This window comes from Poecilia reticulata, chromosome 12 (genome assembly GCF_904066995.2).
Source record: "Poecilia reticulata chromosome 12, P_reticulata-male-v2, whole genome shotgun sequence".
NCBI classification, from domain to species: domain Eukaryota; kingdom Metazoa; phylum Chordata; class Actinopteri; order Cyprinodontiformes; family Poeciliidae; genus Poecilia; species Poecilia reticulata.
In genome coordinates, this window is record NC_088841.1 from 16,005,472 (window position 1) to 16,029,648 (window position 24,177).

At 39.2% G+C, this 24,177-nt stretch overlaps 2 protein-coding genes across 2 annotated transcripts; both read left to right on the forward strand.

Moving 5' to 3' along the window:
• The first annotated feature begins 1,134 nt into the window (after positions 1-1,134).
• On the forward strand, positions 1,135-16,273 carry rab11fip1b (RAB11 family interacting protein 1 (class I) b). The gene is made up of 6 exons (XM_008424153.3): positions 1,135-1,633; positions 7,727-8,139; positions 8,212-10,306; positions 13,771-14,574; positions 15,287-15,401; positions 15,529-16,273. The coding sequence occupies exons 1-6, from the start codon at positions 1,275-1,277 to the stop codon at positions 15,730-15,732; spliced, it is 3,990 nt and encodes a 1,329-aa protein (XP_008422375.2). The 5' UTR covers positions 1,135-1,274; the 3' UTR covers positions 15,733-16,273.
• A 475-nt stretch (positions 16,274-16,748) lies between these two features.
• brf2 (BRF2 general transcription factor IIIB subunit) lies at positions 16,749-23,039 on the forward strand. Its single transcript, XM_008424152.3, has 4 exons — positions 16,749-17,284; positions 17,785-17,844; positions 19,005-19,326; positions 20,082-23,039. Exons 1-4 carry the CDS (start codon positions 17,137-17,139, stop codon positions 20,881-20,883), a joined length of 1,332 nt encoding a protein of 443 aa, XP_008422374.1. The 5' UTR covers positions 16,749-17,136; the 3' UTR covers positions 20,884-23,039.
• The last annotated feature ends 1,138 nt before the right edge of the window (positions 23,040-24,177 follow it).

The window sequence follows — 24,177 nt, forward strand, 5'->3', positions numbered from 1 at the left end:
TAGATGTGTTTTTCTCTTATTTGCCTCCCTCTGACAGCAGGAGTCACTGTTTGTACAAAAACAGCAAATCTTCATCTGAATTAAACACTTTTTCTAGGTATGACATTTTGAGGAAGGCTGCACAGTGGTGCAGTTGGTAGAGCTGTTGCCTTGCAGCAAGAAGGTTCCGGGTTTGATTCCTGGCCTTGGTCTTTCTGCATGGAGTTTGCATGTTCTGCATGTGTGGGTTTTCTCCAGGTACTCTGGTTTCCTCCCACAGTCCAAAAACATGACTGTCAGGTTAATTGGCCTCTCCAAATTGCCCCTAGGTGTGAGTGTGTGTGCATGGTTGTTTTTCCAGTGTGTCTGTGTGTTGCCCTGCGACAGACTGGTGACCTGTCCAGGGTGACCCGCCTCTCGCCCGGAACGTTAGCTGGAGATGGGCACCAGCACCTCTCACAACCCCACTAAGGGACAAGGGTGCAAGAAAATGGATGGATGACATTTTGAGGATCAGGAGGCCTAGTGGATGCAAAAGAAGAAGGAGAAAATAAGTTCTGTAATGAGCGTGGAGGTCCAAAATGAAAAAGATGGAGACACAGGTGAAACCTCACTGGTGAAACATGGAATTTAAAATTACATTATAATCCCCCCCTCTTTATTTATACGGCTTGTCTCACTGAGATCCAAGAGTTTTGATTAAAACAATTAAAATATGAGCCAAAAACAAGAGCAAGTTTCAAAAGAAGATTTCTCGTTTTATCTTAATTTTGAATTGTCCCAAAATAATCAAAGTGGAAAGCTTCATATCCTGCTGCAGTGTGCTCAGCGTTGATGGAGCAGAGTAACAAAATCTTTTTTTTCTTTTACCATATTAATGGTCAGAGGTTGAAAAAGTCCACACCATTAAATTATCTTGGCTCAAATGTGGGTTTAACTAAACCTGCTTAAAGATTGTTGCTTTCTAAAGGCATTTCTAATCTGATAAAAGAGCCTCAAAGGAACGGAAACTCTAACGTATTGATTCTGACAGGTGTGGCTCATTCACAGTGAAACTCATTGATCCAGCCACCTGTCAGTTTATGGTGGGCGTGGCTTCTCCAAACAGAGCCCCCCCGCCCCCTTCTTGATGTGACCACGCCCAATCAGCTGGTTCCTGAAGTCCGGCTGGGCTCTTCAACTAACTTTTCCGTCCTCCTCCTCAGTTTCGCGGCGAGCCAGGTGGCGTGTTGGCTCCGCTGCGTTTTGTTTCGGTGTTTCTCTCTGTAGCGGCGCCAGCAGCAGGTGTTGTCAGCATGTCTTTAGCGGATCAGCAGTGGAGTCCCACAAGCGTCCAGGTAACGGTGCTCCAAGCCAGAGGCCTCAGGATAAAGGGGAAAAGCGGCACAAATGACGCGTACGCGGTTATGCAAGTGGGCAAGGACAAGTACCAGACGTCGGTGGTGGAGAAAAGCGTGGCTCCGGTGTGGAAAGAGGAAGCCTCCTTTGACCTGCCGCCGCTGCTGCTTCAGGCAGGAGGAGGTGGAGGGAAGGACCGCGGCACGCTGCACGTCCAGGTCCTGCACCGCGCTCTGGTGGGACCCGACAAGCTGCTGGGCCAGGCTGTCATCAACCTGCTGCAGCTCAGTGAGGACAAAACCCGCAACAAGACAGAGTAAGTTCACTGTGGAAAGAAAAGAAGAAGAAAAACAAAAATCACGCCGAATTTAAATTAGAAATACTAACACTAGATTAGAAAGAAATATAAAAGTGCAAAATACAACTCGGTAGTTTAAAGTTGTTATGCAAACGGATATAACTACTGGCCTTCTGGTTTTCCTGAATAAACATTGAGCAGAAAGTTTAAGTGAGTTTGCATTTCCTTATAACTAAATATTGGCAGGTAAAAGTAATTGCCTTCCACCTGCGGCACAGAGACATAACTTCTGTTTATTTATTTATTTATTTTGGTTCTGCTGTCAGTCATGCTGAACCTCTGTGGTCTCAGAGCTCCAAACTCCCATAATCCCTTTGTAAAGCCTGGATTTTTAAATTGCAGACGACCAAACCAGCAGCAGCAGAATTTGTGAAAAGTTGTCCTGTGTGTTCACATCTGAAGAATCTGTGATCTCTGCACCTTCGAGCCCTTTGAGATCCACACACTCAGCCATGCATCACTGCACAGGCCCATTTACGTGGGTTTGGTTTCCGATAGTTGCCCACTCGCAAAGTTGCAGCTTAGAGGATTTGTTTTCCTGGTTGCAGCCTTGGAGGATGCCAAGCAGCATTACTTACTCAAGCAAATGAATGCAGTTGGTTCAGAGATTAATTTTCATTGACCGAGCTTATTCATTTCCCTCTATACAGAAAGAAAGACGATATAAACTTTGTAGGAGAAGCATATATTCAGATATTTTATTGAACTTGAAAGTCTTTCTATACACCAAATGTTCATTAAATTAAATAAAGAAGCAACATGTTCATTGGGCACAAATTGATTTCTACCTCTTTTATCTAATTATTAAAATGATCGAGTTTTTGCCTCTACAACAGGCCCCTTCATGATGGATTAAGTCGACCAAACAGTCCCTACGACCTTCACGATTTTTCACGCACCATTTGCTTTATAGCTAAACCTCAAGCCAGTGAGCAGAGGTCACAAACGCTGCTATGAACAATGGTTCTCTTTTTTTTCTATTCTGCTTCCCATTAGATTGGAGGTTCCTGCGCCTCCACCGTGTGTTTTTTTCAGCCTTGCTATGGAAACGCAATTGGCAGCATAACCCAATTCAATAAAACCAACCTGATTTTAAAGAATCATGTTTTTCCCTCTGAACTAGATGATAATAGCCGACTAGACCTTGCTAGTTGTTTTAAAAGTTTAATCTCCATTGCCGTGGATTTATTAGCATACTAAGATATGTAAAAAATAAAGAAATCTGCCTCGTTCTCTCCATTTATAACTAGCCATATGAAAATCAGCGGTCGTCTTTAACACAAGGGGATCTTTGCGCGTTTCTTTAGCAGTGAATTCAGACTCGGCTCATCTGTGTTGATCTTTCTGTGAGCTCAGTGACTCCCTCCAGCTTTGGCCTCGCATTCCTGACCATTTTATCAATGAGAAAACAAACATTGACAGCAACAGTGAAAGTCAAGCAAGGCCAGTTTTTCACAGCTGAACCACTGAGGTTTAAATGTGAAATAGGAAGGCCTTGTTTCACCACAGCACGACTCATGAACTATGATTATTAATTTAGAGTAAAGTTTTAAAGTTGGTAAAGTTTAAGTCATGATGGCAGGGAAAGAATTGTCAACATATTGTATAATTTGTCCCCCCATTCCTGTTTTTTATAAGAAAAGAGCACCAGGAAGTAATAAAATAAAACATGAAGAAGTTGATTCAACAAATAGCTTGAATCAACCTATTTGTTATCCTGTGTCATCATTTTCATCTGTGACTTCTGTGAAAATGTGAGACTGTCTGTCTTGGTGAAAATGGCACATCATCAAAGTTCAGGTATTAGAGCAATAAAACCACCATCTCTGCAAAGCCTAATAGATTACAAACAATCTGCAGTCAATGATTAAAGCTCAGCGAATGTGAGCAGCAGGTACGTTAAAACGAGAAATCGCAGTGTTTTTAATTATTTTCAACTTCATTGCTTATTTAAACCATCTATTTTCTGGGTAAGGCTGAAACTGAAACTGTGTAAACGTTTTTTTCTCCCTGTTTGACATTAAATCATGTTGAGATTCTCAGTTGGAGTAAGGGAAATTATTCTGTAAGAATGTATTTCATCTTTATCATTTTAATCAATTTCAGAAGTTTACATACGCAAAGATTACCATGCCTTTCAAGAAATTTGGGAAAACGTAGACAATGATATCATAGCTTTTAGGAGCTTCTGATTAGGTAATTCACAACATCTGAGTTAAATGAAGGTGCACCTGCCTTACAAAAGTAACTGAACAAACTATGAAGAAGAGAAAAAAAAACAATTTCTATGCTGAAAAAAGTTGAGAAGCAATATGAACTGAAATGCCACTCGGAGAAGAAGGCATTATTCCAAAAGCTACAAAGATCAGTTTGCAAACGCCAAAAAAATATCCTGTGGTATGCTTAAACTAAAAAATGAAGCCAGGAAGTAGAGGCTTGGGCACAAATTGGTCTTCCAGACAATGACTGTGACTTTACAGCCAGACTACAGGTCATATGTTGTCAGAGTCTTCGTCATCATTACGTTGAGGGTTTATCTCATTGTCTGTGGTATTGGTGCGTTGCACAGTCTTGGTGAAATAAAGTATTGGGTCTAAATTTTCATCTCAACTCGGTAGCAAACAGCACTGTGGTCCTGGTGGATGGTGATCCCAGATGCACTTTAGGCCTGGGTTTTTTAATGGATAAATCAGGCTATCATGGAACTTTTGGGATATCCTGAACATCAGCCATGTTCAAAATGTATGGACTGTTTGAAAGCCAAGACTGCCAGGAAACCAGTCAGCTTGTGGTCAAGCCTCCAGCCAGAATTCGGCCGTGATCTTGCTGATGGTTCCTTCAGGATAATTTAGACCCTCTGTGAATCTGAATAACTGCAGTAAAACTTGCTGTACTTGTTCACAATTTATTTATTTTTCTAAATGAAGTTGTTTTATAAGCCCCTTTTGAAAGAACGATTCTAAACGCACCATTAAAAACTCTTATCTTCCTTTTTGGCCTTTCTGATCCAGGAAAATGACTCGGACAGTTTTAGTCCTTGGACTTTCTCACTGCTACATTGTTACTTATTCAGCTGTTCCCAGCTGTGCTCTGTGATAAGAAATTCTTGAGTCACTTGGGGCCATTGTGTTATCACCGGCCCAGGAAGGATGTGTCCAGAGAGAGTGCGATAGATATCTGCAAGAAAAAGAAAAAAAAAAAAGTTAAGTCATCTATTATCCTCCTCTGGTACCGTCTGTCCAGTAAAGTAGCACACTTTGCACCAGATCAGAGAGGTTTAAAACCATCTGCAGTGCAAACACCAGTTTAATTCCACCTCATGCAGAGTGTGTTGGGCTCCACCCAAATGCTTTTGCAACTTCCCCTCTGATTTCACTTGAGGAACTTGCTTCTTCTCTTTTTGGCTTATTTGTAGTGTGTGTCTGGCTTTGTGACCCGTGATGCTCTATTGTTGTAAAATACTAAACAAACGGCAAAATGCCCCACTCTAAATTTTAGGCTTAATTTAAAAATATCCCAAAAAAATTGAGATCCTGAAGTAAATGACTACGATTAAGAGTTACTCTCCCGTCCTTGAAGTCGGGGATGATCTCGATGGAATATCTTGAATAGATTTCCATGACTGAAGGTTGTTTAGACCAGAATATGCCACAGGTACGTCTCCCTGGTTTAAGGGGAAAATTGCTGTCAATTTTTTTTCTTAATTGACCAATCTGTCCAGATTCTAATCTGAAAATAAGATTATTGATGTAAGTGGCAGAAATAAGCAAAGGAATGAAGGTGTGACTAAATGTAGCTGTTGTCTTCAAACCTTTATTTCTGTTAATACTGATTTTCTGCTTGCATTTAATAAAAAAACACATTAAAATTGTAATGTTATCAGACCAATAAAATCCATTTGAATGCATAAATTTGAGCTTAATAAAAAAGTATATTTAGTGCCTGCTTAAAAGTTCTAAAGATACTTTTTTATCGATCAAGCCTCGTTGGACTTCATATTCTGATTTATTGATGAATCGAGGATAATGAAGGCTTAGCAAAGATAACAAATGATTAGAGGAAATGTTTACTTATTTAAGAATTCAGTTCAAAATGTAAATCTGCACCATGTTTGCAGACTTTGTGTAAAATTTCAGGAGGCCCCGTTTGGAAATTTGTTTGCTGAATTAATTTTTTTCACAATTCACATGTGTTGAATGTGGAGATGCCACCAAGGTTGGAGATGTCGCAGAGCGTGCGCTGATTCTCTTCGAAGGTCTTCTTCTGCGGTCTAGGTGTTGAATATTCTAGCCTTTTCCTGGCTGTGCTGCTGCTTGGTGGAGCCCAGAGCTGCTTAATAAATCCACTCCTGAAGGCTAAGCTTATTAAACAGAACAACTTGCAAATTTTTACAAATACGATGAGAGCTCAAATCTCTTATGCGTGGGTAGATTTTTTATTTTTTGCTTTAAATCTTGTTAAAAACTTGCACATGCGCTTGGATTCATTTTTCTTCATTTATTACTGCAGCAGAATATAAAGGATTTATCTATATATGTATATTTTTAAATTCTTTTAGCTCAGAACAGTTTCATTCTGTGCAAACTTGACGGCTAGTCTAAGAAAATCTGATCTAATCTGCCGGTAAAAGTGTCCAAAAGATGCCATGATTAATAAAATCAAGACTTGTCTAAGCATAGAAATTAAAACAGCTGAATGTTTTCTATTTATCTTCTTCCCTCTCACCTCCACATGATAAATCCAATATCTATTCGGCAATTCATATCTGAAGGATGTTCTTTGAATAAATCAAGATGGATGCACAGATTATTTACAATCTCCAGGCCTGAAATTTGCAGATAATTTCCAGTTTTCCCATCAGTGAGCCGGGGGGGATGGCTGTGACAGCAGTGACTGAACCGTGTATCAAATTCCAGGAAAAGGCGGCTTCCCTCCTTAATTTTGTTTGTGCCACACATCTGAAGCATTCCTGAGGAAGGAGGAGGAGGAGAGCAGCGAATCTAAGCAACATAACTTGTGCAGGACAATGAGAGGAGAGCAATCCTCTGAGGTATTTTATGTCTGCTGCCTCCTGGGAAGCCTGTAAATTCAGGGAGTAAATACTGTGGGTCATATATAAACTCAAAACTATGAAAACATGCCCAGACGGTCGTGTTCTTAAAACAAAGAAAAGCCCGAAGCTACAGCTCAGCATATTTCTGCTTACACTCACAGTGCCCCTTCCTGATTTCCTCATTTCCTTTGGAGTCCAGATTTCAGCCGAAGCCGTTTTCTCAGTGGTGAGCTGACCTCAGCTTTTTGCCCGATAGGCGTTTTTTTTAATGCTGACTGGGCTCTTCTAGTTTTCTTTGTAAAAATTGTGCTGTCGACCACCAAACATAAGTTGTTTCACGAAGCTGGGGAACCTTTCTATTGATGAAAATCAGTTTATTTAGAATTTCTTTGTAGTGCCGTTTACTTCTTTCTGTTTTACACCAATTGTTCAAAAGGTAAAAATGGGATTAACTGGAGATTTGTTGCTTGTAAATTATGAGGGAAGCAAAGTCTAATCTGGTTGGTTTGAGAACAGAACTAATTCAGGAGCTTGTTAATTTTCAGTGGATTTAAATGTCTGGAGCATGAAGGGATGTTTGTGTTTCAAACAGGAAGTGATTTAAGCTTAAAGCTGCAAGCCCTTTTTATTAGAAGAAAAAGTTTCAAAATGTTAAATTTGAGCTTTCCTATTTCTCTCTATTTAATAATTCTCATTGGTTTTATTGATTGAAATCAGCACCTCAATTTCCAAGTCTATGTTTAAAAAAATGAAAGTTTGAAACCACAAATCATTTGTCTTTCACTTTGCAAATACACACTGGTTTGTGCTGGTCTGCCACATAAAATCCCATTAAACACCCTGAGGTTTGTGGTTATAACATGAAAAAGTTCAGTTGTTTTCAATACTTTTGCAGCTGTAGTCAGAAATTTGAATAGACATATTTTATCTCTTTATTTCTTCAGAATAATCTGTGCAACTTAAAGATGGATTCCTAATATAGTGCATTTCTTTTCCAGGTGGTTTAAATTGCTGGACAAAACCGGTAAGCCGGACAAAGACCGCGGAGAGGTCCTTCTGGACGTCCAGTTCATGAGAAACAACATGACCGCCAGCATGTTCGACCTTTCCGCTGCAGGGAAGTCCCGCTCCCGGCTGGGAAAGCTTAAGGATAAAGTCCGTGGAAAGAAAAAGGAGCTGGACTCATCAGGTGTGGTGCCTTCGCCCACTCAGGTTCTGACAGACAGCGAAGAAGAGGACGCTAGCGGAGGTGGAGAGGGAGGAAAATCGAAGCAAAGCAAAAGGATGTCTTTGTTTTCTCCGAAATCCAACCTGCAGAGGAACTTGTCTCAGTCCATGTCCGTCCTGCCTGCGAAGAACTCCTCGCTGAGCGGGAGCCAGTCGTCTGGGCTGAACGTGGACTCCTCCGAGGGTCAGCACCTTTTCCTATAATGCCTCCATTAACTTTCTGCATGCATGTTAATTTTTTCTTGTGTGTTTTCAGGCAAAAAGAAGTTCAAGTTCAAGATACATAAGCACTCCAGCAGCTCTAACAGCAAAGACTCATCCTCTGGTCAACAAAAACAGGAGCAGAGCAATTTGTGCATCAACGGCAGCCATGTTTACTGCGAGGAGCCGCCGCCACGGTCGTCTCGCACCGGATCCAGCTTCAGCCTGTCAAGTTCAGGACGTGGATCAATGGAGGATGTCCTGGAAAACCCGTCTCCATCTGTGGATTCGCTTAAAGCAGTGGGGGAGTATTCACCCTGGATGGAAGAAGAAGAGGAGGAGGAAGAGAAAGATGAGGAAGATGAAAATATTAAGGATTTAAGAAAAAAGGAAGAAGAAAAGGCCAAGTTGGAAAAGGCTATGAGAGAAGATGAAGAGGAGGCCATCAGGAAGCAACAAAAGGAGCTGGAGAGGTTGGCTGAAGAAAAGTTGAGACAAGAAGAGGAAAAGGTCAGGAAAGAGGAGGAAGAGCGACAAAAACTGGCAGAAGAAAAAAGAAGACTACAGGAACAAGAAAAGAGGTGCAGAGAGGAAGAAGAAAGGGCCCGAAAGAGGAGGCAGGAAGAGGAGCATAAATTAGCTGAAGAAAAAAGGAGATTGAAGGAGGAAGAAGAAAGGAGGATTGAAGAAGAAAAAGTCAGAAGGGAACAAGAGAGTGTTGAAGAGCAGAGAAGGAAGCGGGAGCAAGAAGAAACGAAGCGGAGGGAGGAAGAAGAGAAGCTTAGGAAGGAAAAGATGAGAATAGAGGAGGAAGAGAAGGCTCATCGAGAAAAGGAGGAAGCTAGGATGATGGCAGAGAAGAGAAGAGAGGAAGAAAGGAGTGAAGCTGAAGAGAAGTTCAGAAAAGAGGAAGGGGAAAGGATTAAGATGGAAGAGATGAGAAGGAAAGAGCATGAAGAAAAGTTAGCAAAGAGGAAAGAACTGGAGGAACAAGAAAGGAGAGCAAGAGAAGAGCAAGAAAAGATGCAAAGAGAGGAAGAGGAGAGAAGGAAACAAGAGGAGGAAGAAAGAGAAGAGCAAGAAAAGATGCAAAGAGAGGAAGAGGAGAGAAGGAAACAAGAGGAGGAAGAAGAGAAGTTGGCTAAAGAAAAACTGAGACAAGAGGAAGAGGAAAGGGAGGCCGAAGAAGAGCGAGCAAGAAGGGAGGAGGAGGACAGGATTCAGAAAGAGAAAATCAGAAGAGAGGAGGAAGAGAGGAAGAAAAAAGAGGAAGAGGAGAGTAAGAGAAGGCAAGAAGAACTGGAGAAGCTGGCTAAAGAAAATCTGAGACAAGAGGAAGAGGAGAGAAAGGCCAAAGAAGAGCAGGCAAGGAGGGAAGAAGAAGAATGGATCCAGAAAGAGAAAATTAGAAGAGAGGAGGAAGAGGAGAGTAAGAGAAGGCAAGAAGAACTGGAGAAGCTGGCTAAAGAAAAGCTGAGACAAGAGGAAGAGGAGAGAAGAAAGGCCGAAGAAGAGCAGGCAAGAAGGGAAGTAGAATGGATCCAGAAAGAGACAATCAGAAGAGAGGAGGAAGAGAGGAAGAAAAAAGAGGAAGAGGAGAGTAAGAGAAGGCAAGAAGAAATGGAGAAGCTGGCTAAAGAAAAGCTGAGACAAGAGGAAGAGGAGAGAAGAAAGGTTGAAGAAGAGCAGGCAAGAAGGGAAGAAGAACAGATCCAGAAAGAGAAAATAAGAAGAGGGGAAGAAGAGAAGGCTGAGAAACAAAGGTTGAAAGACGAAATGAGAGAAGCAAAGAGAAAAGAATCAAGAATGAAAGAAGAGCAAGCAAAAATGCAAGAGGAGGAGGAAAAAAGAAAAAGAGCAGAAGAAGACAGAATAAAAATGGAGAAACAAAGAGAAGAGGAACTGGAGAAAATGAGGCCTGATGAGGAGAGAATAAGGAGGGAGGAGAGGATTAAGAAGGAAAGAAGGGAAGAGGAGACGTTGGCAAAAGAAAAGAAGGAAACCAAAATAAAAGAAGAAGAGAAAAGTGCAGGAACAAAAATCAAACTGAGAGTTCCTGTAGAAATCACTTCCACTAATCCTTTTGATGAAAACTTCACTCAACCTGAGGAAACTCCCAAATCATCTAAAGCAAAACCTGATGATCAAAGGTTGGTGGATCAATATTCAACTTTCACTGATGATTCAGCAAAATCAGGTCGAATGACAAATCTTTTCTCACCATAAATCTTTAAAAATATGTCCCTCACCTCATCCATTGTTTGAGGAGGTTTCCCTTTTACTTATTCCTTTAAGAATAATCAATTCACATATGGCATCAATATGATGGATGCGATTTAGCAGTAGTCTATTTAAATTTGCAGAGTGAATCATTTCTAGGAAAGTCTCAGCAGTTTATCATTTTCTACTTTAATATTCCTCAGAGGGAAAATATTTCACGGGATCCTCCGCAAAAAAAATAAAAAAAATGGTTCAAATTTTTTTTTGCTCTTGTCCTGTTAAGCATCTGTAAATGATGACTTCGCCTGCAGCAGGATGAAGTTTGGGTAACATGCACAGCTACAAAAATAACCTGCTGTATGGATGACAAATGAAAACTTGCAGCTTGTATTCACTGGTCTGCTTTAGGTGTTTCTCCACCGTAATACCTGCCAACTTAACCACAGCAGTCCATCGTATTTTTACTCTCACTTCTTTTTTTGGAGAGATGTTGAATTCAGGAATATGTTCCTGCATCCATACGTCAGAGAAGCGCTCCACCTTCACCTCCACCTTGACTTCGTCAGCATGTCTTGCTCATGAATTTTGGGTTCCACATACAAAATTGAAACTGTCAGTCTACATGTAACCTTTTCGCTCCTGGCGCACTTCTGGAATATATTTTCTTCAAGCTGTCGGCAACTTTCGAATCCTGAAAGTCTTAAGAACAACAAACAAAAATGCAGGATGACTGGATTTATTGCAGCAAACGGCATGTGACAAAAACTGGATTTAAAGTTTACGCCACAACTTTGCTTCCTGAACCAGAAAAACGGCTAAATAAATGATCTGTAATTCATTCAAGCTGTCAAAATATGTGCATCCCAAACTGAAGTAAATGGATCAAAGTACAGACCAATCCAATAAATTTGTCAATTTATGTAAGAAAAGTTATCACTGTGAAAAATATACATAGATGAATTACACTGACATTTGAAAGGGTTTATTTCTGTTGTAATAATTTTCCACTTAAAGTTAATGAAAATGACATTTAAAATTGGAATAATATTGCGATACACCACTAAAAATAAGAAATGTAGAAGCGGGACTCTGTGACCAATTAGTCCAACATGTTGTTTTATGGATGGTGGGCAACAACATGCAAACTCCACACAGTGGCTCACACTAGTTGCTATCTAAATCCCCCCATTGGGCCCCTAAATTTAATTCAGCTCAGGGAAAATCAGTTTTTTTGTGTTTCGTTTTTGAGCGACATCAATGCAGACACAAAATTTGTATACAGAAATGCCAGTTTGGCAACCAGGATTCCTGCTCAATCGGGAAATTTATGGAGCTTGATTTCACTTTTTTCCGGAAGTGGGAATTCATAGAAAGCAGAATAAGAGGATTTATAGGGTATATTTATCTCCATTGTCTGAAATGTGTGTCCTTCTTTCCCTTTCTGTGTCTTGTGTTCTTCTAACGCTACATCCAGATGTCCTTACTCGCTTCTCGCTCACCACCTCCTTTTTGCAGCCCTCTTGCTTTTGCAGATTACATATTTGCTGTAACTTTACAGTGAAGTTTTGATTCATATTATAATGTAAACACTAAGGTTTGGAGTAAACGTTAAGGGGAAAACTTGTGTAGGATCATGGGACAACAGGAAGTGAGGCCAGCTTACTTGAAAGGGTAAAGGAGATATTAAAAAAAAAAACATTTCAGGAATTTGCATCAACGAATGTAAATTTGAGAGATTGATTTTAAAGGACAATAGGATTAAATATTTGGAAACAGTGAACAAAATTTAAAATCAATTGGAGTAAGTATTAATTATCTAAATGGTTACAATGTGGTGGCAGTGAATACTTGATGAAAATGTTAATCTGAATGTTTCCCATGTCCTGTTTCTCAGTCTTAGAGCTCTGTGACCGATCGTCTCAACACTTCTCTTCTAAATGCAACAGGAGGCTGATGCCTACATAAAAATTGCATGGCTTTGAGCTCATGTGTTAGTTTGAAGGAGAGAGCAGCCTGGGCTGAAGGATGAAGAGCATTTCACAGTCTTGCCTCATTGTATCAAGTATTATGTGAAGAAGCTCTTTACAGTTCACTGCTAGAGTATTCGTCCTTCTTGAGAGTTTTAACATTTCATCAAGTTGCAGTGACAAATATCTGTATTTATTTGGGATATTGTGAAATATGTATTTTTTTGCTGGTTTAAGTGAAGTGGAAGGAAGTTTTAAAAAGCTCAAGACCTCAAGTTTCGTTGGCATTTGCATTGACACATATCCAAGCCAATATTTAACTACAATTTAATCTGGTTGCTTTGTAAATCAACAGACTAATCTTTTTTTGTTTGTTTATTTTTTAGCATCTGAAACTCCTATTGGATTGAAAGCATCTGTAAATGTTAGTTTTCAAATCTCACATTCTAAATAGGATTTAGGTCTTAACTTTGACTAGGCCATTCTAACACATGGAAACACTTCAATCTAAACTCTTCCTTTAGCTCTAGATATATTTCCAGGGTGGCTGAACTGAAAGGTGAATCTTTGTCTTTTCTGGCTGCTAACAGATTTTCTTCCAGGATTGCCCTGTGCTTTTCTTTCAATCATCCTCTCATCAACTCTGAACATCTTCTCTGTCTGTGCTAAACAAAATAATTTCCTCTTTATGATTCACTACAGGAAAGATGTGTAGTAATGGTTTCGTAGCATAATTTTCCGATGCTTACCGTATTTCCTACGTTGGAAACTTTAAATAGGACTTCTTATGACAGTCTTTGAGTGGTGTTGTTCTTCTTGCTACTCTTCCATAAAAGCCAGATCATTATTTTCCTTCCATTTGATCTCCATCACTACTTTGTGTTTGCTTATCACATGAAATATTGATAATCTACGTTGGACTGTGCATGAGATGGTCAAGGAATCCAAATGCTTTTGAGAGTCTCTTTGGCGGAGAGAAGAATCAAATAGAAATGGCCTTTATTACCCTAAACAGTGGAAATTTAGGGGTAGCAGCAATATTGGATATACAAGTACACATTTAGAGTTCCATAAGTGTTAAATATATATATATATATATAAACAAGATTAACAAAATTAATAGTTACAATACTGTACAGTGGTCAGACTAGAAATATCATGAAACAGTTCTTTCTTGTGCACCATTTGTGGTTTAATCCAAAGATGTGCAGCTGAATTGGATGACTAATTTAAATATACATAATGTTCATGTGTATTAAACTCTAAAAACACAGACTGTTTGCAGTTTGTTAAAGATGGCACTGAATAAGAAAGGAAACATTTGTGTTCGAATATGTTTTCTTGACTCTGTATTTTTTGCTTCACTGTGGAAAGTCTGATTAATTGACAGCCGACTTTTGCCCACACTTTGTGTCTGTCATTTTCAGATGTCAGTCATCAGCGGAGAGCGGGGTAGCTTCCACCAGCGAAAAGGACCCAACTAACATTCAGCGGGAAAAAAGAGCAGCTCCTAAGCCTCCGGGAAGGAATCAGCAGGAGAGACAAAAACAGGACGAGGAGGAGACGTCGACACAACATCTGCCACAAATTAACAAGCAGAGTAAAGACAAAGATGTCAAAACTGTCAGCGTTGCTCCCCAGCGCTCGGTGCAGATGATTGCTCCTCTAAACAGGTCTTCCAAAGATTTGAGAAACACCCAGAGCACGACGGAGCATGATTCTGCCAAAGAAGCGACAAGCAAACACAATAAACGTCCTGCTCCATCCATACCGTGCGCTGCTGAAGATGAGCTTCACAGAGGTGCGGCAGAGATTAAAAACGACGCCGTTTGTGGTTTAAACCCGTTTGAAGATGATGATAATGAGGAGGAAAATGAGCTCACGGTTCATAAGGATGCAACAACCTTTGTTAAATCTGATCCGGTAGTTTGGCCTCCTGTCAAATCGCAAGCTGCTGACAAAGATTCTGCTAAAGTCAAATCGTCAAAAGTAGCTCGAGCTCCCCTACCTCCTGATCCAAATGACACTCCTTCAAGCTCCACTGTCAGTCGAAACCATGACGAAACTGATGTTTCAGATGACAGTGGAGAGACGGCTCCAAACAAGGCATGCAACGCACAACAAGAGGTCAAAAGTCACGTACAGGTCCAAGAGAGTCCAAACAAAGAGTCCAAGAAGGTTGTGACCACGACTGGTGCGAGAGAGGAGGGGCCTCCGGTAATTTCACGCAGGTAAGACGCTTTAGTCCTCAGCATTAGTTTGTCTAATTTAATCTTTGGTATGTCTACAGTACCTTGCAGAGTATCATTGCTCACACTTGTCACATCGGAACCATCATTGGGATTTTATGTGATAGACGAGCACAATGAACTGCAGCATTTTGAAGTAGAGCCTCTGAGAAGGTAACATTGGTAAACAAATGGCATCATTAAAACAACAAGGATTACAGCAGACAGGACAGGGTCAGGGATAAAGCTGTGGAGAGGTTTAAAACGTGATCGGGATATTAAACAATAGTCTAAGCTTTGTGCATCTCAGGGAGCATTGATCAATTAATCATTAAAAAATGAAGAGTGTATGAAAATCTGTGGGGGGCAACACAAAGACCTGAGAGTGAGGCCGTGTTTTACCTTCCAGCAGAACCATGAGCTCGCCATATGTTAGAACAATGTTCAGATCTTTAATTAAGAATATGCTTGAAAGATTTAGGAATTATTTAGATGCGACTCAATCTGAGGGAGTTTGAGCGTTCTACAAATAACATGCAAAAAAAAAGGGTTTCAATAATTTTGTTTTTATCAAACGGCTAGCTTTCATTGAGTTATGTGATTTTTTTTTTTTTTTTTACAAATTATACATTTAAATTCCCTTGCCTTTACTACATTTTGCTTTATCTTGCCATTCTCTTTACATGTTTCATTCTCAACCCTTTTGTCATTGCAGACTTCAGCCTGTAAAACCCCTTAATCCTCTGGAGCAACAGTCTGACTCAGTTGGTAAAGTTGGAAATGATAAAGCCACAGGATTAGACTGTAATGGAGTTCAGCACAAAACAAATGTAGGTATTCTATTTTTATTTAATTTTTTCAGTTTTAGCTAAATGTTTAATGCCAATCTAGAGATTGCTGTGACGTTTTCATGATCAAAGATGACCGTTGTCTCTTTACTTCACGTCCCTCCCACAGGTTGGCACAGGGAGATCAGGGCCGTACTCCCAGCTGACTCGAGAGGAACTGATCGCTCTGTTGTTGAAACAGGAGAGCCAGCTCTCTGAGAGAGATAAAAAGATATCAGAGCTGGAACTGTACATTGACAACTTACTGGTGCGAGTCATTGAAGAGAGTCCAAGTATCCTCATGTCCATGAGCTCTTTAAAGAAGCCTGTCTAAGTGGATTTATAGCTGACTCTCAGAATCAGATCCCTGAGGTCTGACTTTATTCATTTCACGACTACATGAGAAACCTGGCTTCCAAAGATGTTTATCACTGAATACTGGCTCTTTTGTAGTAGGATAAACCTTTAGGTTAATAGATCAACAAGAGAAATCAAAGAGAAGAGATGAAATATTACTGTGATGACTGTAGCAGTTTCAATTAAATCTTTTTTATACCAGAAAATTCTCTCTTTCAGTCAAGTGTAAAAGGGGATTCATATATGTTCATTGCTTTCATATAGTCTTTTAAGCGTAAAGTTCAAGCTTAAAAGACTTGCTATACTGCCTGGTTAAATCAAAACATTTTTCCCCTGCCTGGTCAAAAAGAGCCTTATGTGCTGCAATTATATCTTTTTTTCTTTTTTTTTCTTTGCATTCTGCAAACCAAGAGCACTTTATCTTTGAATGTTGAACACTGAAAAATATACACTGTCTTTGGAACTGGGTGAGCTGTTTTTGTATATTTGCAAAATAAAATTAAAAATGTATAAATCCATTTCTTGTTTCATTCATTCAGTAGTAGTGTTATGAAATGGCATGAATGAGGAAAACACAGAATATACCAATATGTACAGGACTTGAACAACTCATTTACATTACATGCACACTGGTTATATTACATTTAATAAATCATGTTCAATCATCTTCTGGCTGCATGTCACAAATTACAGTGAACATTTGTGAAATGGTTTTAAATACAAATTTTTCCCATTTTTGTCTCGCATTGACTGCAAAAACAAAAATAGTTGGGAAACCTCCGTGTTTAAATACAGGTTTAAAGTATACAGGAAGCTTGTACTTTTTATTTTTTTTAAATCTTGGTTTGATAGTTTAGCTAAAGAAGACAAATGTGCCCTTAGAAGTATTGTTATTACACTAATCCGCAGAACATCAATGGAAAATGGAGATTGGCATACGTAAAATGTAATATTGACAGATAAGGTTGTTTATGTACCTCTTAATGTGGCGACAATGCTAATAATTACAATTAATTTGGAGCGCAGCTCATTTTTATTTAATGAATTCAGAATGCTAACTTTTTACATCAGTCTTATAATTTTTATATTCTACAGCTGAGGTCTTTTGTTATTACAGCGTTTCTTGCTACCACATTTCATTGTTTATTATTGCAGAGGGAAAACAGGTTGTATAATATGCTTACTGAAGCACAATCGGATTATCCTTGAAAGTCCCTTCAAGTGTAATTTTACAAACGGAACTGTTGTTAGTTCGGTTATTTCTACCCGGAGACATTTAAGCTTCCCACCGGTTACGTTTGTTGATCGTACACCGCTAGCTCGCTTCCTGTTGTCACAAAGTGTAGTCCAGGTTAAACAAGTGGATGTTTATGATTGGAAAATGTTCGCAGCGGGTTTGAAGTGTCCGGGCTGCGGCTCCTCCAATATAGTGGACGATGACCTCTACTGCCAAGCCCAGCTGGTGTGCGTGGACTGCGGCTCGGTGGTGTCTGAGGGGACCCTGGCCGATGACCCGGTGGGGGGTACAGGTAGGAACAGGACACCAACACCCCCTCGTTCATAGAAATGGTCAATTAACTTTAGTTTCATCTATATATATATATATATATATATATATATATATAGATGAAATATACTTAATCTATGAAAAGTGAAAACAGAAACACACAGTGAAAGGTTAACTAAATATTACCTCAATATACTGTTGGAGCACCTGACTTGCTTTTCATCAAATTTACGCAGAAGGTGTCAGGAGAGGGAATACTCTTCAGGCTTCATGTCTGAGTCAATATATTCAGCTTTCATGCTGCTAAAATGTGAGGGAAATCGGTTCCACATATCAGCCTGGAACAAAGTAAGAAGTTTGTTCCAGCGTTAGAAATTGATGTTAACTAAAAGAAGCGTGATCAAACATGTAAACGGGTGAATTTTTTAAATGTTTGAGTTATTTTCTGTGGATTACCAGGTAAAATTCAGGTCATTTGGTTAAATTTATAGTTGACATGATTTTTTTTAAATTTCTCTACAGATGTCAGCTACAGCAGGACCACAGCAGTGACAAAAAAGCCCTGCCTCAATCTGATAAAAGGTGAGCTCTTCTGTCCCAAAGCAGTTTGTGCTTGTTATGTACTTCTTACTGCGTAAAAGCCTTCAGCTGCTACAAGATGATTTCCCCCCAAAGCAACCAGACCTTCTTTTAATCTTTTAAAGTGACCTGTGCAGGACTTCTTTAGACTTCATGAAGGCTTTTCAAATCTTTTTTTTTATATAGCACAAAGTTGATAGACTGAAGAATGATTCACCTCTGATGTGCTGTGTCATCTTTTTGCAAGATTTCTTTTTTTTCATTTTCTTTTCAACATGGAGTGATGTTGGGATAGTTTTTAGGCCTGAGGCTTGTTAGTCCTTCTTTTAATCCAGTTTTCTCAGTAAGACCTAAAGAATGATGAAAACCTCAATGAAAAAAAGCAGGTTCTCTTCTAAAAGTTGCTTTAAAAGCTACTTATTAGTTCAGATTAAATTTTTATGTGTCTGTTAGATGCCAAAAAACAACAACTTGTGCTTTTGACACAAGGTGGTTTTAATAAAGTTACCAAAGATACAATTTAAGACATATTTTCTTTGAACAAGATGACACACTGAGTTATATTCTCAAGAAAAATAAACTACTTGACTAGTTTATGTCTTGCATTTATTTATACCTGTGCTTATCAGGAAAATATGTTATTGTCATCGTTTTTAGACCCTTTTATTTAATCCCAATGCCTCTTAACCCCTCTTACCCCTTAGCTTTAGCTGAAAATACACATCAAATGTGAGAACAGAGGGCAGTAGAAGTCACTCCAACCAGCTAGACCTATTATTTTCTGTAAAACCTGCATGCATAATGTTTTAAATATAAAACAAAATGCAAAAAACTGTATCTAAGCAATCTTTTGCTATCGCTGTACTGCAGATATTGATTCTGCCATGATTTGCGAATCATTTTTCTTTCTTAAATGAACCACTACCTGAATGTTCACTGGTCAGCAAAGCAAAATAATAATAATAATAATAATAATAATAATAATTAATAAAAAACAAGAAACAAGCCAGAATTTTTTTAAAGACTTTCTAAAATCCTGTTCAACTCTAGCTTAAGATCACTGCAGGAAAATATCAAATTTAAAAGAAGAAACAATATTGTGTCTGGAATATTCATACAAAGCTACAATTTTTTTTTCTTCCTTTTGTTACATCTACATTAAGGTCTGGAGCGCGTGAAAGAAATGTGTCGGATTCTCCGGCTCAACAGTGAAATAGAGGATCTGGCGTTGACGTATTTCAGGCAGGCCTACCAGCAGGAGAGCTTCATCAACGTGACCCTCCAGAAGAAGGAGGTGCTTGCTGGCTGCTGCGTGTACGTGAGCTGCAGGCAGCGGGACTGGCCGATCACTTTGGGAACCATCAGCAGCCTCCTGGATGCTGACCCGACGCTGGTGGGAGGCGTTTACCAGGAAATGATCAAGATCCTGAACATCCAGGCTCCGTTTGTCAGTATCGCAGATGTCATAGAAGCGCATGTTCAGGAGTAAGTGTGTGTGGAAGCTCCTTTTATGTTTGGTTATTTGAAATAATTGTGCAGGAGTCACTGCAAGAGCTCCATGAATGAGCATGCATAAAACTTTCAATGAGACGGTAGAGTGGATCATCAGCAAATTGGGGTCCTAAGTGTGGTGTGGGGGAGGAGGGTGTTTTCATGCTCGTGTGCTCTAACCTACCGACCATCGTCATGCAAAGAAATGACACACCTGGTGACCTTTCCATGTTGTTTTCCTGCATCTCAGCCATTAACTGCTGTATAAAGACATTAGCAGCAACATACAATGAGGTTTTCCATCTTTTTGATGTGCATTTCCGTTTCCACATGTTTTTTTTTAGTCTATTGGACGGTCCTTAACCACTGTGCATAAGGTCTAGTAAACTTCACTTCTGCTTCAAACTAGCAACAGCAGAAATGAGCAAACAGTTGGTGCTGAGCTTATTATATGAATTATTTCTCAGTCCAACGCTCATAATAGAGGACAGTTGATGCGATGACGTGCTGAAAGCAACGTGTTGGAAAGAGCAGGAGCTTCTTAACAAGACAGAGGCCCAATTTCAAGGCGTTAAATTGCGAAGTCAAATTTCTTTTGAGTCATGTTTGATATATACAGCTTTTTTATAACAACTGAAGGTTACTTTATTGTGTTACAAAATGATACCATGTGGTTGGAAAAACACAGAATCCTGCACCTTTAGATACAATTCACAAAACTGATTAAATATATTTTTTTTGTTTGACAGATACAAAATAAGTGCACAACACGTTGCTAAAGAGCTGGCGGAGGATTCCAAGGTGTTGACCAAACGAGCCGTGGCGTTGGTGGAGTTGGCAGGAGATTCCTGGATCGTGACCGGACGACGGCCCCTACCCATCATGATGGCGGCAACGTATTTGGCCTGGCAGTCTTTGAACCCCAACAAACATCGCCTCAAGCTCTCCCTCGACAAATTCTGTCACCTGGCCAAAGTGCAAAAGCGCAAACCGGCTGTAATGAGAATAACAGAGCTGAAGGAAGTGCTATGTAAGCTCGGACGGGAACTTCCCTGGGTCAGGGAAACGGTGACTCAGGACTACGTTGTTCGGCTGGTGGGGGATATTCTAGAGCACCGGCACACACTGCTTACTCGGGCTCTGAGAACCCATGAGACGGCGATGCAAGCTGATTGCCCTCAGGCCAGCGCTTTGAACTCTCCAACAGAGGAGGTGGCGCCGTCCCAATGCTCTGAGAGCAGGGATCAGACTGCAGACGCTTCCTCTGCACTGCAACTCTGTCCCACTGACAGAACGGAAAACCAAGAAGAAGAGGACTCTCACCAGACTGAAGACCCGGAACCAAACTGGGGTAAAAGGGTCCTGTTTGCTCCTCCCTGTGTGGTTCATGCCAAGAGGAGGAGAGCGGAGCCGCCGCCTGTGCAGAACGTTACCGGCGATGAGGAAATCTCCGACAGCGAGATCGATTCGTACATCCGCACTCCACAAGAAGCTCGAGCCTTTGCCCTGATGCAGAAGGCGGTGTCCTCCTCTGGCAGTGGGAACTCATAGCTAAATGACACTTGTTTAATTAAGAATGAACCTTTTGTTGTTTTTTTGTTTTTTTTTGAAGGATGTTTAATTGTTAAAAGATTTTACAAAAACTGTTTTTGCATTTCTGATTCATTACTACTGCCGTTTTCCTGCTTGTTTCAGAGTCTGGGATTGTTTTTTTGACTATTTTGTTTAAAATGTATGTTGCTTGACATTGCACAAATTAATAGTTGAAAAGGAACTTTCATATAGATGTGAGCCTTAATATTTTTTAATGTCCGGGTGACTTATGATTTGTCTGCACGAATAATTTTACTCCATAAAATGTATATTTCCTGCAATTATTATGCAACACAGTAAGAGTTTTAACTTAAACAAGCTTTTCCTCTCAAGAATTTATAAGAATTGCTAATTTAAAATGATTGATGCCACATTGCACACTATGACTGTAGTTAATATTGCAGTATAATGTATGTAAAATCACATTTAGCTGCAAATGCACGAAAATCAAGTCAAACAACACAGTTAAAATGTTCTCATAAAGTCCATAAATCCCTCATCAGGACCTTCCTGGAAACTGAAATATGAATCAGAATAATTATTTAGCGATACACAGAAATGTTATCATAAGTGGAGAAGGAGGACATATTCTTTTTGTGTTCGCTAAATTTAAATTCACAGCAACCACAAAAAAAAATTGACAGGTCTGACAGAGCGCCGTTTCCTCCATCTGAATTCATTTGTTTTCTGCACTGTTTCATAACTCCGCCGAGAGAACCAAACCATTCAGCTGATTCAGTCTAAATGAAGCAGGGTAGCGATTTGAATACCATCAGTCACAGTTTTCCTCAATTTGAAGCAAGTTCCAACTCTGTGCTTCATAAAAAAACAGAGCCGGGTTTGAAACATCAGAGCCTTGGAATCGGAGGATTTTGGACGTTCTGCGGTTCCTGACTAAAGAAACCTGATCTTGCATGTTAGACAAGCCCAGTTTGTTGAAGAGAAAACAAGATGAGCTCCAAACATATCCTGTGGTTCTATAATAATTTGCTTTCAGAATTATATTTTGAAAAGTTATTTTTGAACTCTCATACAAAAACTAGGTTCTTTTCAGAGAATCTATAGCTTCTTTCTTTTTTTTATTGGCTGTGATCAGGTTAAGATGCCTTTAGGGTGACCCACAAAAATCAGATTTTACAAGAGCACAGTTCTTTAGTGCATTTGGGAGTAATTATCTCATTTTCTCTTCATCTGCCACAGGATATTGAACATTTCTTTAGAAACTCCTATTGCTCAAAGCCAAACTGAAGCATATTAAACCACAGAGGATTGAGTTAATAATCAGCACATTAATTCCTGACAACCTTGTGTAATAATGAAGTCCAAAGCGATGAGGGAAAGCTGGAATATATCAACCTGAATGGGGACATTTCAAGGTGAAGGACTGAGTGTTTAAAGAATAGTGAAGGAAAAGCGGCGTTACAGAGTTCATTGTTTGCTGTTTTACTACAGATTATTATACAAAGATCATCTTTAAATTTCTTTGGATTCAGAAGTTTGTGTACATTTCTTTAAAATTTAGTGGAATTGCTTTTTTTACTTCGCATTCTGGGTCAAACATTTCTGGTGTCCTCCAACTCAACCTTTTCAACTCTGACCACAGATTTTCTATCAGACTGGGATCAGAACTTTGTGATGGCCACTCAGTTTCCATTTGGGAAACCCATTTGAGCTTGAGTTTCAACTTCTTTCCTAATGTTTGATAAGTTTTAAATTTGACCACACATTTTAATTTAATTAGTCATTTTTCAAATACATTTTCAGTAACTATAATCAGCAAAAATATTAAATCATACAGAAAGGCCTGTTCACTTCCTCCTGCAACTTAAAATGAAAATTATTTCATCACACCCAGGAAATATTTTCACTCGAATTGAATGTTAATAGTTACAAATAACTAGTCTCATCTTTTCCTGCGACTGAAATGAATTCTGAATGGTTTTCAGGTTCAATTTTGAAGTTTAGTTTAAGTCTGTTTTTTTATGTGACTGAGTTGCTGCTGAAATATTTTAGTCGCAATTTAATTTCAATAACTTCATCTTGAAGCTTGGATAATATGAGTTACAACAACATTTCATCTCCCTTTAGGAGTAATAAAGCACTTTCAAATTGAATTGAATCTATTTTGTGAAGTCTGTCAGCATTTAAATCTCCTTATTCCTCCAAATGTAACAAAGATCTTTATGGTCAAACACTTACATTTCAGCTTTGTCAGATCCCTGAATATGTCTCTGAAAATTAACAAGTTATTTCCTGGAGAGTTTAAAATAGAAAATTATTATTTTTGACTGGATGAGACAGTTTCTATAAAAATTCAGTTCCAGCTGTAAATGTTTTATAACTTCTACCTATAAAAGCAGCCAAAAGAAGACATCATGCTTCTTTTTAGTGCATCATTGCACCAAGAAGACAAAATTCCTACATTTTACTGAATGTTGATGATAACATCATAGGAGAACTGAAGTGCTAATAAATCTTTCATAATGGTGGTGTTTAAAGAGATAAGATTTGAGCTCAGAGACACTGAAAAAAGAACACCATCATAGGTAAGTGGGGGTTTTTCTCTCTCAGGGGAAAGAGAGAAAATTGTTTTTCATCAGGTCTAATCCTGTGTAATGTACTGGCAACGGACTGGCACAAACCCTCAACTAACTTTATCAAAGACAGAAATATTTCCACACATGTTCTCCTTATTGTTCCAGAAAAAAACATTTGTTTAAAAGTGTAACAGTAATTGGTAGTAGAAGAGGTATATAATAATAGGAAATACTTACTACACCATCTAGATTTGTGTAGAAACACATGGATGTCTTTGTTTATGACGCATAATGGTTTATGAATTACAATTAGAGCTAACAGTCTGAGTTGACCTGAGGAGAAAAAGAGCTCACAATGATACGACATACATCTTTATAAATTATTTTTGAAAACAAGCATAAGGATCTGAGGCAAACTGACTTTAGTCTGAGCCTGAACAGCAAAAATAAGTCATGATTGTTAGCAATAGTGTCCTCAGAATCTCACATCTTGATGCACATTGACATGTCATCTGAAAAATGTCATTATAATATAAAATTATGGCTAAATTCCATTTACTTCCTCCTCACTAATGGATGTGTCAAATTATAACAGGGCTTGGAGGGACACCAGATTGCAGCAACACTTTTATTAATGTTTCTCAGAACACCTGGGCTTAGTCCATGTTAGGATATCCAAATGAGATCTAGACGAAGTTAATAAATAGTGATATTT

Excerpts from the sequence above, each read along its gene's own strand:
- rab11fip1b (XM_008424153.3), top strand. The coding sequence starts at position 1,275 with ATGTCTTTAGCGGATCAGCAGTGGAGTCCCACAAGCGTCCAGGTAACG. Across the intron at positions 1,634-7,726 it reads AAAACCCGCAACAAGACAGA|GTGGTTTAAATTGCTGGACA; the intron begins GTAAGTTCACTG and ends TTTCTTTTCCAG. Across the intron at positions 8,140-8,211 it reads GAACGTGGACTCCTCCGAGG|GCAAAAAGAAGTTCAAGTTC; the intron begins GTCAGCACCTTT and ends GTGTGTTTTCAG.
- brf2 (XM_008424152.3), top strand. The coding sequence starts at position 17,137 with ATGTTCGCAGCGGGTTTGAAGTGTCCGGGCTGCGGCTCCTCCAATATA. Across the intron at positions 17,285-17,784 it reads TGACCCGGTGGGGGGTACAG|ATGTCAGCTACAGCAGGACC; the intron begins GTAGGAACAGGA and ends ATTTCTCTACAG. Across the intron at positions 17,845-19,004 it reads CTGCCTCAATCTGATAAAAG|GTCTGGAGCGCGTGAAAGAA; the intron begins GTGAGCTCTTCT and ends ATCTACATTAAG.